The 13959-nt window shown below is 20.8% G+C and overlaps 1 protein-coding gene across 2 annotated transcripts in view; it reads right to left on the bottom strand.

The window, feature by feature from the left end:
- The window catches only part of LOC100866592 (KICSTOR complex protein SZT2), a 93326-nt gene that overhangs the window by 48316 nt on the left and 31051 nt on the right, over positions 1–13959 (bottom strand). For both annotated transcript variants that reach the window (XM_086914576.1, XM_086914577.1), the window contains exons 6-7: positions 4089–4309; positions 2017–2401 (exon numbers count right to left, since the gene is read on the bottom strand). In XM_086914576.1, coding sequence (XP_086770702.1) covers positions 2017–2401; positions 4089–4309 — 606 coding nt within the window. The remainder of the gene's footprint in view (positions 1–2016; positions 2402–4088; positions 4310–13959) is intronic.

Genomic DNA, 13959 nt, shown 5'->3' with positions numbered 1-13959 from the left:
CTTTTAAAATTTTAAATATAACAGAATAAAAATTAAATAAATAATTAAAAATATATTTTTAATTTAAACATGTATTCAATCTCGTTTCATTCTTTATTGAAAAATTTTAAAAATATAAAAATATAGATTGTCTGCTAATAATCTTTCATATGTCTTTTAATTGATTTTTAATTAATAAATTATGTATATTTATATATTGATATGATATATATATATTTATATACTTGCATATAATGAAGAGTATAGATGTTCGTAATTGAATTTATAAACAAAAAAATATCTCAATCAAAAAGAAAAAAAAAAAAACAGATGAAAACAGAAAAAGGAAATCAAAGGGAGAAATAATAAAGCTAAAAATGTGTCATCAAGTGCAATAACAACATCAAATGAATTTTTAGTACTAAATTCTTGCACAGTTTCAATATATCTGACAATCAATATCTGACAAATGAAAATAAAATTTAAAGATTCGACAAAAAATATTCGACAATATAAAAATTCAATAACATTATTATCTTATTAGTTTTTTTTTAATTTAAAATTTTTTAAAAATAAGAATTTGAAAAGAAAAAATTTTATTTTACGCTTTTTAATTATTTTCGAATGTAAAATAATTTTTTTAAATCAATAATTTGCATTTAATCAAGAATTGATTAAATTTTCTCTGTATTTAACAATTGTATTGTTAAAGTTATTATTGTATTTTAATTAAATTTAATTTTTTTGAAGATGAAGCTTTAAATTTAATTTAAAAGTAAAAAAAATTTATTTTCATTTTTTTCTTTTTTATTTTTATATTTTATTTCCTATCCAATATCATTATTAGATATAATTCAAAGTTCTATTAATAAATATTAATTATGTTCTTGAATTTAAAAATTTTTATTTTTTAGTTGTACAAATTTTATTTGCAAATATATAATATATAATAATATATTTTGAGATATTTTAATTGAAGAAATACAATTAAATTTACAAATTATTATAAAATATAATTCTGAATACGTACTATACTATATTTATATGTAACTTATTTGCAATATAAAGATGTATTTAATTTGCAATATAAAGATTTATATTATATAAAGATTTATACAAAATCATATATTATAACAAAAATATATATTATATGTCTATTTTTAATTAATTTCAAAAATTTCAAAAATATTTGATAATAATTTTTCGCTTTTTTAAATTATTTTTAATTATTACGTTGTCATCAATTTTTTCTTTTAATATTAATTAGAATAAATTAGAATAGAATATTTTCATACATATTATAATATCATAAGAAATAAAATATTTAAAATAAATTTTTGTAAATAAAATAATGAATATAATAAAACAATAAATAGAACAATATTCAAATATTAATATCAATAAATTATATTAATTTAAAATCAATTCTTCTACGAATATATTAACATTATACATATATATATACATACATATATGCAATAATTTTTTTTTACTTAGAATATCATTTAAAAGTTATGAAATCAATGAAAATTCAATAATTTTTCATTTTAAATATAATTTTTATAGTATAAGATAGAACAATGGATAGTATAAACGGTATAAGATAGAACAAAATTTTAAATTATGTAATACTCTATCTATATATTTTATTATATACAATATCTTTAGAAGAAATTGCATCTAAAATTGAAAAAAATATTTTTGTAAATAGATTTTATATTATGATATTATTATATTAATCTAGCAAAAAAATTCCATATAGAACTCCATATAGAAAATAACCTAATAATATGCTAAATATAAATAAATTTTTAATAAAATCAGAAATTTTTTTGAAAAAATTCCTTTATACGAAACTATTTTTTTTTATACGAATACTTTTGAGTTCATATAGATTATACATAATATATATATAATAACTATATGATTTTGTACAAGTTTTTCCTAAAAAATTATTCCTTTTAATTAATATTATAAAAAATTTAAAAATAATAAAATTGTAAAAACTTATTGTTGATAAGTTTTAATATAATTTACCTTCTATTGAAATTGTATATTGTATTGTATTAGATGCAGATAATGATTTCGTTAACCAAGGACATGTTACTATGTATTCCAGTAAAACACTGGATTTCCACAATAATACAAAACAAATTTCAAGTATTTCATCTCTCACATTAGCACGTTTTATCAAATATCCTTCTCGAAGTCGACAACATAATAAACTACTTAATGTACAAGTAACTTTATCTTCAATTTGTTTTTTTTGTAAAAGTTGTGTTGACTTTTGTTCGTAAAATAATAAATTTGTAGAATGCCAATTTGAATAATCTGGTATAATAAGATTACAATCTTTACGATATAATTGCCAACATAAAAAGTTTTTGTGATAAATATTCATTTCTGTTCCATTCATATGTACCTATAAAAATAAATTTACTATAATATAAAGTATATATTTGTTTAATCTTAATTTTTTATTGTAAAAAAATCAGAAATATAAACTTACACATGCATGTATATATAATATTATTATTTAAAAAATTTTTAAGTTTATTATAAAATCATAACAAAATATGAATAATATATTATTTCTTCCATATTATATAAATTCTATAAAGATACTGAAATTTTGAATATGAAAAGTGAAAAATTATTTATTATTAAAATTTAATAAACTTAAAAAAATTAGAATATTATATTAAAGTTTAAAGAAATGAAAAACTAATGAAATAATAATAAATAAATGTGTAATATGATTTAAATAGTAGAATATATTGCAATAAAATATCCATTTAATTTTGAAAATTAATTTTGAAAATTTTGATCATCAAAATAACAATTTTTTCATCATGTATATCTATTAATTATCCAAAACTTGGAAACAGTAAAGAATTTCACATAAAAATACTAAAGAATATGTATTAAACTTATGAAAACTTGTTAAATATATATAAACTTGTTATATATTAAAAATAATATATAATAATATATAATAATAATAAAAATATATTGAAAAATATATTGAAAATATACACAATATACAAAAAAAAATAAAAAAATCTTAAATAAATATAAATTCAAATCAAATTTTTGTTTCATAAAAATGATTATTTTTATTTTTAATCACTATTAAAGATATTTTAAATATTCTATCTAAATATTCTATTTAATTTTTTTTGTTAAGTTATCAATAAACATTCATTATAAATTTACAAGTTTAATTTCATAATATTTAAAAAGATTTTTTTTATTTATATAAATATGCTTTCAAATTTTTGAATATATATTTAAATGTAATATTTATAAATATAAATAATTATTTAACAATATTTGCAATAGTTACATTTATTATTTGTTCTGGGATAAAATTAAAAAACAATTAATATATTTAAAATATAAAATTTTTTATATAACTTTTTTCCGTAGATAATAAAATATATTTTTTTATATAATATCTGTATTTGAACATTATTTATTTTGTTGTCTCATATACATATATTCTCAAATTTGATTTTTTCTAATTGATTCAAAAAATCTTTTTTTCAAATAAATTTATTTTCCAATAAGTTCAAATAATCAATGTTTTATTATATATCAGATAAGTTATAGATAATAGATAAGATATTGTAAATTGCTATCAACGTAAAGAAAAAAAAGAATAAATTATTAAAAATTTAAGTAAGAATAAATATAAATAAATGGAAAAAAATATCAAATATGTATTAAATAATATAGGAAAAAACAAATATAGAAATAGAAAAAATTTTTGAAAAAAAACTATAACAAATAGAAAAATCTACATGCAGTTCGTAGTAAATTTTACAAGAAAAAAAAAGAATAAAATATAACAAAAAATAAAAATAGATTAGAAATGATTGAAAATAAAGTGAAGAAATAATAAAAAGAGTATATTTGATATTTGAAATATCAATGATAAAAATAATTAAAAAGAATAAATAAATGAATAACTAACAGATTATAGAAATTATAAGTTATAAGTTCGTTTTTAAACATTAATGTTGAAAAGAAAAATCCATCTATTTAGTAATAAATAATATTTTTAATTATTTAAATATATATAAATATAATATTTAATTATTACGTACAGAATACGGAATAAAAGACATATAAGTACCCAAAGTAGCTTTTGCAATAAAATGTAATAAATCTTGATATGGAATTAAGCCATCAGCACAATGTGGATGATATGTACTTCCAACATGTAGAAAACTGCATGCGATTGTTGTTGCACGTAATTGTTGTATAACAGAATCTAAGACATGAACATCGGTATTTCCAACAATACCATCTGTTACAATTATCATATCTAAAAAAAATAGAAAATGAAAGTAATAAATTAATTCTTTTAATGAATTACTTTGTTATATATTACTTTTTTATATATTAGAAAATTTATAATTTTATTATATATATTGAATTTAATTTTTAATTATTATTTATTATTAATATTATTATTTATTTATTTTTGATATTATTATAAATTGTTTGCAATATATATGTTAGGATGTCCTATAAATTTTTTTTCTTTTTTTTTTCCTGATACGAAATGAATACGCGATATTTGTTGTTTAAGATTGATTTATTGCATTATATATGAATCGTTCTATTTTATCACCTTCTTCCATTTCTCAGGAAAACTCATTATTCCTCTTTCCAAAATTGTTGGGACTTATTTGCAAAATATTCCTCGAGATGCGTTTTATTTCGCTTACGAATTGGAACCGTTTATCATAGAAAGAATTTTTTAATGATAGGAACAAGTAATAATCGGATAAAGCAAGATCTAAAAAGTTGGAAAATGTGGTAGAACGTCCTAATTAAACTTTAACAGTTTTTTTTTTTTTTTGCCAACTTTTCTCTAACCAATGCAACACGCAATTTTGCATTGTCGTGATGAAAAAAGATGCCTTATTAATTCTCCAATTCTGACTATTTTTCTGCTATGGAAGCTTTCAATTTATTAAGCTAATTGTAGTATTTGGCACAATTGATTTTTCAGTTTCACCTTAAAGAAGGAGCTCATAGTTGACTATATCTTTCCAGTCCCACCAAAAGAACTTTCTTCGGATGAAGTTCAGACTTCGCGATAGTTGAAAGTTATTTTATTGTCCTGAGACGTTTTTCCGAGTACGTTTTCGATACACATTTTGACATAAAATCCAAGTCTCGTCTTCAGTGACAAGCCTCTTTAACACGTTCATATATGGATGACGGGCATGCTTTCCCGGAGGCCCCGTCACCCATATATGGGTGACGCTTTCTTTTTAAAAAAAATAAGATTTTAAATCGGAATTTTGAAAAAAAAATTAATGAAAATTAAAATTAAATTTTATTTTATTAATATACAAAATAAAAATATTAAAATATTTATATTATATTATATTTTTTATTAATTTATATTTACATTATATAATGAAATTTAAAATTAAATTTTATTTTAAAACAAATATACAAAATAAATATATTAAACTATTTACATTATATTATATTTTTTGTTAATTTATATTTACATTATATTATGATATATTGTGGTATTCATTAATCAAACACATCCGTGGTGATTTTGGGCATTTAGCACAATAAGTTGTAATTTTTTTAATATTCTTTCTCGCTTTTTGACGTTCGACAGTTTGTCTTTTTTTCCGATAACATAAAATACACATCCTTCTTATAGGTTTGCCTTTGTAATTTTTCCGAATCTCTAAATAATGAGATATTTTTTTCATTTTATTTTTATTGTTTTCAGTAATATTTTCTGAGAACAGCCATTTTTTAACTAAATGTTCTCGGAATTTTCTTATTTCTATTTTTTGATTTGTAATTTTTTGATATACAATATGTGCATTTACAATAATTATTCCCAAAAGGAAATGTAATGCTAATTTACGATACCATTTAATACTTTTTCGTATCGTTGTTCACTTCATTCAAATCGGTTACGAGACATTTTGCTTCTCGGAAATGAAAAATTATAAATAGGATCCGTTGACCAACATGTAATGAGAGGTGTCTGTACTAGACCCATCCAAATCATCAATGAAATAAATGTTTTAATTTCTTTGGAAGTGGTAGATTTCCATCTATTTATTTAAGCGTGATCGATCGTTTCACGTTGAAGCAATTTTTGTTCGGCATATCTATTGGTTTCTGTGACTAAAAGACTTATACTTGTTCATTTAAGAATAGTGAAAAAAACTTCACTTGGACTCATATCAGATAGCAAATCCAACAGAAGCCCACTTTTTCCAGTGAACGGAAATGACTGTTGCTTATTAGTAAAAGTCGTTCCACTGTATATTGTCAGTAAGGAATCATCAGTAATGGTTAATTCCTCTTCTTCGTTTATAGCAAGCTCTTCTAACATTTCGTCGAGATCTTCACTTGCATATGATTTCTCATCATCTGAACTTGAACTTGATGAAATTTTATTTGTAAACTTTTTTTTAAAATTCACTATTTCTTCATCATTACTTTCTTCACTATCATTTATATTTTTATAATGTGCATTCTGACTGTTTTTTGGTAAACTGTATCATCGCTAAATTTTATTTATCTCGTCTATTTCTATTCTAAGTCAACTGCAAGACTGTCGCGAGTTTGGTTGTTGTTTTTTCCTAATTCTTACTTTTTTTGAAAATGCATACAAAAAGAGGTTGGAAGAACCAATCACCGCGTTTGAGGGCGGTTTCGAAGGATGGGGGTCAAGATTTTTGCTGGTTTTCACGGTGGTCCATCGCATAGCATGCAAATGTGACTTGTAAAGTAGCTATTGCCTGGTGTCTTTGTTAAATTAAAAATCTGGAAAGCATTAAGAAAACCATGCCCGCTCATAAATTACTATTAAACTAATAGAGGTATCTGAATTGTTGAAAATAAAGGCCAGACCTGACCGCTTTACAAGTGCTGTCTTTGCAAGCCAGCAACATTTGAGCTCCGTGAGGAACTCATCGAAATTACGCTGGGCGACGAACGTGTTAAAGAAGTCAAAATTGTCAACTCTATATCTCTTAAACCAATTGCGGTCATAATAATCGTACCATCATTCCCATTAAACGTTCAAATCTCGTCTACAGTATCATTTGCACTATTATCTTTTTTAAAACAATGAAGCATAATATGCTGTAAATGCTTTCTTTGATCATCCATATTGAATGGTGTAGAAAAAAATTTTAAAAAAGACTATATCACCGAACGATATTATATCAATTATATCAACGAAATGTACTTTAAAAGAACTGGGACGATTGAAATCGATGTTATAACGGCTAACAAATAAGCCTGCATGTTTATATAAAAATAGTCAGTTCCTAGCATGATGCGAAAGAAACTTATGGGATACTCTAATATATACATATTATGAGAATTATATTCTATATTTTAAAACCAATAACATCTTAGCAATAATATCTATAATATTTGTTCGTGCAATATGTTCGTGTACTAAATTAATTTAACATCTCAATGTTAAAGATAAATTGTATCATGTTTTTATCATTTTGATAAAAAATATTTTTCAAAAATTGAATATTTTAATATTAGATACACGAATTTCTAAAATAATAGAAAACTAATATAGATATAAATAACGTTTTTATAATTTTTTTAGAATAATTCCAATAATTTAAATAGTATTTTTAAGTTTTTATAATTTTTTTAATATAATTTATTTAATTTAATTATTTTTATAATATGCATGTTATAATTTTATTTTTAAGATCAAAAATTAAAGATAAAGAACAATAAAAAGTGCACATAAATAATTTTTTTATTACTTTTTGAAATTTTGAAATTTATAAACCGTTTTTAAATGTAATATCTTTTATTTAATTTACTCAAATTAAATAAAATATGCAATCTTAATTATATTTAATCTTAATATTGAATCATGTTAATTCTATTTTATTTTTAATTAATTTCAATTTAAAAAATATTATCATATGATAAATTCCCTTCTTTATACATTTATTTTGATTTTCTTAAAATATAAACATAAAACTTTTTCAATGAGTAACGAAAATATTCGAACGTTTACATTTACAATTTTTAATGAACTAAATATATATGTTAAAGGAACTTGTTTAAGACAATGAAAGATATAAAGAAGGAGGAAAATCTTAAGATTATGCTAGCAAAATTTGAAAATAATTCACCAATTTAGTATGCAATAGTTATAATACATTTATTATAAACACGCATCGTTAGTAGGTTAAAAAAGTATTCGAACACTTCATATATGCAGTATTATTTAACATTAACTCTTAGCGCTCCGCGCGTTTCTCGAGTACTGCCTATCAGCAACTCCGGCACATTTTTAGAGCGGAGCGTCTAAGATAAAGGAAGTCTTATTTTGAGCGGAAAAGATTACACGTCCTTGTGAATGCATTTGATTTTATTTATTTTATAAATATACATTTTTCTATTGTAAATAAAAGATAAATTTTAAATTTTGTAATCCACGGTGTGATATCTTTGGTAACAATCTCCCATGTGCATTCTGGATTTACTTGGGCAAGTGTCACAGTATTCATTTGTTTGACGTCTGCCATTCAATTGTTTCCTTTTAGAGCACACAACGCAGTTCCTCTTTGCATCTTTCCTCATTATGTGAAGTTATCCGTTTAGTCTGATTTCAGAAATTGATGTAGAAGAGACTTCTTCTATCGTGACGAAAATCTCCTACGAGTTGATGGACTAAAATTTTTCTATACTGTAAGTGCGTCAATGCTTTCTCATTTTTATTGTGTTGTACAGTTTTATAGAAAATGTATGAATTAATTATTGATATCTCCATTCCCCAGAAAAACAATTTCCGCCACCATTCTATCTGGAATATGTAATTCTTCCGTAACATCACGCCATTCATCTAAATCTTGTAACAAATCTTCGCTTTCATTTTCAATAATTCTCATTCTTCGTCTCTTTGGTAGTATAATAGTAAAAGCTACTACTACTTGAAGTGTCAGAATCATAACCAACATTGTCTTCCACAATGTCTTTTAACTCTTCAAAATCAAATACGTCTTCAGTATCACTCAGCTCTAAATTTTCATCATAATATTTATTTTTCTCCATGTTACTAACCATAGAAAAGATCAAAAAATGGTTTAATCGTAATGGTACAGACTTAGCACATTTTAACTACAGATAACAATTGCTAACGCTGACGATAACGTATGCTAAAAACATTTGGCTCCGCAGTGGAGCCTTCGGAACAAATGACAAATATCTCTGTAGCGGAGCCTACGGAGCGTTAAGAGTTAATATTTTGTTGGAATACTTTTGGTGGTAATAATTTGTCTCAAGTCAATGTTCCATATTATGAACCAGTGATTTTGTAAAATTACAATAGGTGGAATTCCATATTTCTATAATTTTTTCTTTAAGCATCTGCTTTGAAAATATTTGAAATTTATTTAATTTTTTGCCTATTTCAACCCATAAATTTTCGATGGGATTTATATCTGGACTATTAGAATATTTAACATATGGACATACATTGTACATAATCTATTTTTTCACGATTCGCGCTGTGTATTTAGAATCGTTGTCTTGTTGAATTGAATCTTTCAACAATTTTAACTTATTTTTGAAATTAACACTATTTTTGAAATTATTCTTTAGAATATCTAGAGATTTGTATTTATCGAGTATTCCGTTAATAAATACTATAATTATTGTTATATATACTAAATTCCCTGTATCATTATTTATCATGCAGCCCCATATTATGACCGAATCACTGTGTTTTACTGTTGGGCATATATTTTGGATATCCAATTCATAATTTTGTCCATTTGAGTTAAAAATATTAAACTTAGATTCATTTTTTCCTAAAAAGCATTATCTTTTATTACAAATACTTTTACAAAAGTCAATCTTTTGATTTTGCTTATTAATGTACGGTTTTCTTCTTGATACTCTACCATGAAAATTATTATTTCATAAAACTTGTAGACATAATTGGGGATGAATATCTTTGTCAAACATTTTCGATATCATATTTGAAAGTGTAGATGCAGATATAATAGAATTTTTTTTTTTTTACTTTGCAAATAATAACTTTTTCCTTTCAATTTTTCTTGGTCGACCTGAATGAGCTTTATTCACATTTGTTTTTTCAGTTTTTCATTTTTTTATGATATAATGTACCGTAGATTTACTTCTGTTTACAATTTTTGCTATCTCACTATATGATTTCCCATTCTTATGCAGTCGAAGGAGAGTTTATCGTTCATACTTTTGTGTTTTAGACTATTTCGGATTCATTTTTAATATATTTTTACCACATACTTTTATGTTAATGGAATGATAGTTTGACATCAACTGAACATAAAAATAATCTCACTTAGTATCAGTATTTATATTTCTGGCTAAAATTTTTAAAAACTATCAAAAACGTATCAGCGTTCGAATACTTTTATAACGTACTAATGGTGCGTGTTTATAATAAATGTATTATAACTATTGTACAAATTGGTGAATCATTTTCAAATTTTTCTGACATAATCTTGAAATTTCCTTCCTACTATACACTTCTTATTATCTTAAACAAGTTTCTTTAATACATATATTTCGTTTATCAAAAATTGTAAATGTAAACATTCGAATACTTTCTTTATCTATTGTAATTAATCAACAATCCATTTTTATCTCTTTTCAAAATTGATCCATTAAATATCTATTTAAATGATCTTTGTATATTCTATAACAAGGATTTATAACATATTAATCAATTTTCTTTTTTTTAAAAATTCGTTCATCTTCACAAAATAAATCATTGAACTATCAAACTGATGAATTAAAATTATTTATTAGTTATATTTATATTTATGATTATTTATCAATCGTGAACTTAGTCAGATATAGATCGTATTCAAAAAATAATAATTTAGAATATATTTAAAATTTTCAAATTCTATATCTGATCAGGAAATTTTTGTTGTCTAATTTGTCGTTCAATTTAAAGCGCAAATATCGTTTATAATTTAAATAAATCTAATAGGATATATGTTAATCGTTTAAATTTTTTTTTATATTTTCCTATTGTAGTACAATATTTAAATATATCATTCATCGCCTAATTTTTCAGTAAACACAAAAATTATCCATTATATATTTATATAAAAAATTATTAAAAAAAGTTTTCAATGAAGTAAAACCATATTTATTGATATTACGTTAATATTCGTAATAGAAAAGTTATTAAAAATGAAATATTTATTGATATAATCAAAATTAATTAAAAGAAAATTCCAAAATCTAAAAATCTAAAAAAGTTTTTAATAAAAAAAAAAAAAGATAGTAGTATATAAGTAAAATAATCTTACATTTTTTACATAGAAAGACAAAATATCATTATAATTAACATTTCAGAATCATGCATGAAATTGAGGAATGAAATTTATCACAAGAATATTACGTAATGAAAATATTATTAGATTTATAAGTTTAAAGTGATTCTTTTATATATTACAAATATGAACAATGATTATGCGAATCAATATGCTTTTATTAATTTTGCAAAAATGTTTAAAATAATGAAAGAAATTATTAATTTTTACTTATTATATTGATATATAATCAAAGGTAAATTGATATATAATAAAAAAAAACAATAAAAAATATCAAATTTGAAATTTGTCAAGCTTTTGCTCAGTTAAAAAGTAATTTAAAAGAATCATATTATAAGAATCATCTATAAGAAAATATCATATAATTTTCGGACAACAAATTGAATAAATTACTATTAACTCAACTACATTCCTCAATACATTTTTGTTCTTATCATAGATTAGTTTTATTGGTTAACATAATCTTTTTATATGTTTAAATTTTTAAACATATGAATGAAATTTTGTAATAGTTTGAAAATTTTGTATAAGTTTAAAAATTAATCATACTCAACATTATTTATTCATTATAAAAAAGATTCTATAAACATTTTTATTCTATTTCTATTCTATTAGGAACATGATTTAAATAACAAACTCATAATCTATGAATACAATGAATAAACTCTAATTTATGAATACAAATGATGTATCAATACTTAATGAATAAATTTTATTATTATCAAATTGTTTTAGAAAAAGAAATTATTTTTCGAATTTTTCGAATTTAAAAAATGCAAAAAAAATATATATAGGAATAAAAATTTATTACATTAATGACACAATATATAATAAAAAAATATAAAATATTAAAATAATTAAAATATTAAATATAAAGAAAGAAATTATTCTTATTATATCGAATTCAAGAAAAAAATGAAAATATATTCATTATATAAACTACATACATTATACAAATACATTAATAATAACATTATAAAAAAGTAAAAAATATACAATAATTTATTAAAAATGCATAAATTTTTTGCAAGAAATAGTTTTGTAAGAAATGTAAGATATATTGCATAAAAAATACTTAAATTTATATTATAATAAAATACATATATACACATATAAATACATATAAATATATAGTATAAACAAATATTATGTAATATATAATAAATATTAAAATATGTTTTTCACAAATTCTTATAATCCTTAGACTCTTTTAATCTTACTCTATTATAATAAGAAAATTGAATTTTTATATAGAATATTTTTAAATCTTTAAGTATTTTTATATAAAATTGAGATATACAACAGGATTAATTCGAGAGAAAGAAAATGAGATTAAATAGTTTGCTCAAATAAAAAAGATGCAAGATTCAAATAAATTACTACACAATATACATTTATCAATGATTTACAAAATATGTCGAACTATATGACTGTTTCTCACACATTATCTCATGTTAGACAGAAATAAGATACAAAATTTTTTGTTATAAATAAATTTCTCAATATCCAAAATTCTATAAGCTAAATATCATTATAAAGTAATATATATAAAGTAATATATTTCAATGCTATAATAAGTATTTAATATGAATCGATTCGTTTTTATTCATTTCGTAGAAAAATGCAATTAAGTTATTAATAAATGATGCTCAAAATATCATTACATTACATAAAGAAAATATTATTTTTCAATAAATTTAAATAATTAATATTTAAAAAATTTTAAATTAACATTGAAAATATTTTGTATATTATATTTTGTACATACTTATTAAAGATCTTTTTATTTGTTTTGAAATATATAAAATATATAAAATATTTATTTTTATGAAATAATCATTTTATTCATAAAAGAAATATTTAACAGATATATATAGAGGAAAACTAAAAAATTGGAAAATTTTTCCACTTTTTAAAATTTATATTTTTTCGCTATATGTTTTTTGTAAAAATCTGAAATTTTTATAAAAAATATTGATTCTATTTTCATTATCAAAATTATAAAAATTCATTATTAAAATTATATAATAATAAAGACATGCAATATTATTTAATTCTAAATTTTATTTTATTATTTAATTGATTTATTATTTGATTATTTAATTGAATTATTTAATTCAAATTAAAAAATTTGTTTATTGCTAGTATCTAACGATAAAAACAATTGAAATATAATAAATAAAATTTTTTCTAATTGAAACAAATATTTCCTACGTATATATAACTTTTCAATAATTTTGAAAAATAAAAAAATAGCTTGTTAAAAATAAAACTTTTTTTTTTGAAGAAAATCAACTTTAAACTTATAAACTTATAAATTTATAAAAATTCAATGAATTATAATCAAATAGGCAAAATTTTAAAATAAAAGAAAAATTTTTAGAACTGATACATTAATATATCTTTTAAATATTATGATTTCTTAAAATTTCTTTATTTGTTTTATTTTTTATTTTCATTTTACTATTATTTTATAAAATTCTAAAATATATATATTAATATATTTATATTAATAATAATATAAATTTTTAATCAATACTTATATTAGTATTATTTATTTTATATTATCATATTTATTTATTTTATAAAGATACCTAAAAATATA

Source organism: Apis florea, unplaced genomic scaffold (genome assembly GCF_048593485.1).
Source record: "Apis florea isolate Af1SG1 unplaced genomic scaffold, ASM4859348v1 contig_3696_pilon, whole genome shotgun sequence".
Taxonomy (NCBI): domain Eukaryota; kingdom Metazoa; phylum Arthropoda; class Insecta; order Hymenoptera; family Apidae; genus Apis; species Apis florea.
The sequence above is the reverse complement of the archived record's forward strand: the minus strand, read 5'-3'. Positions and strand labels throughout refer to the sequence as shown.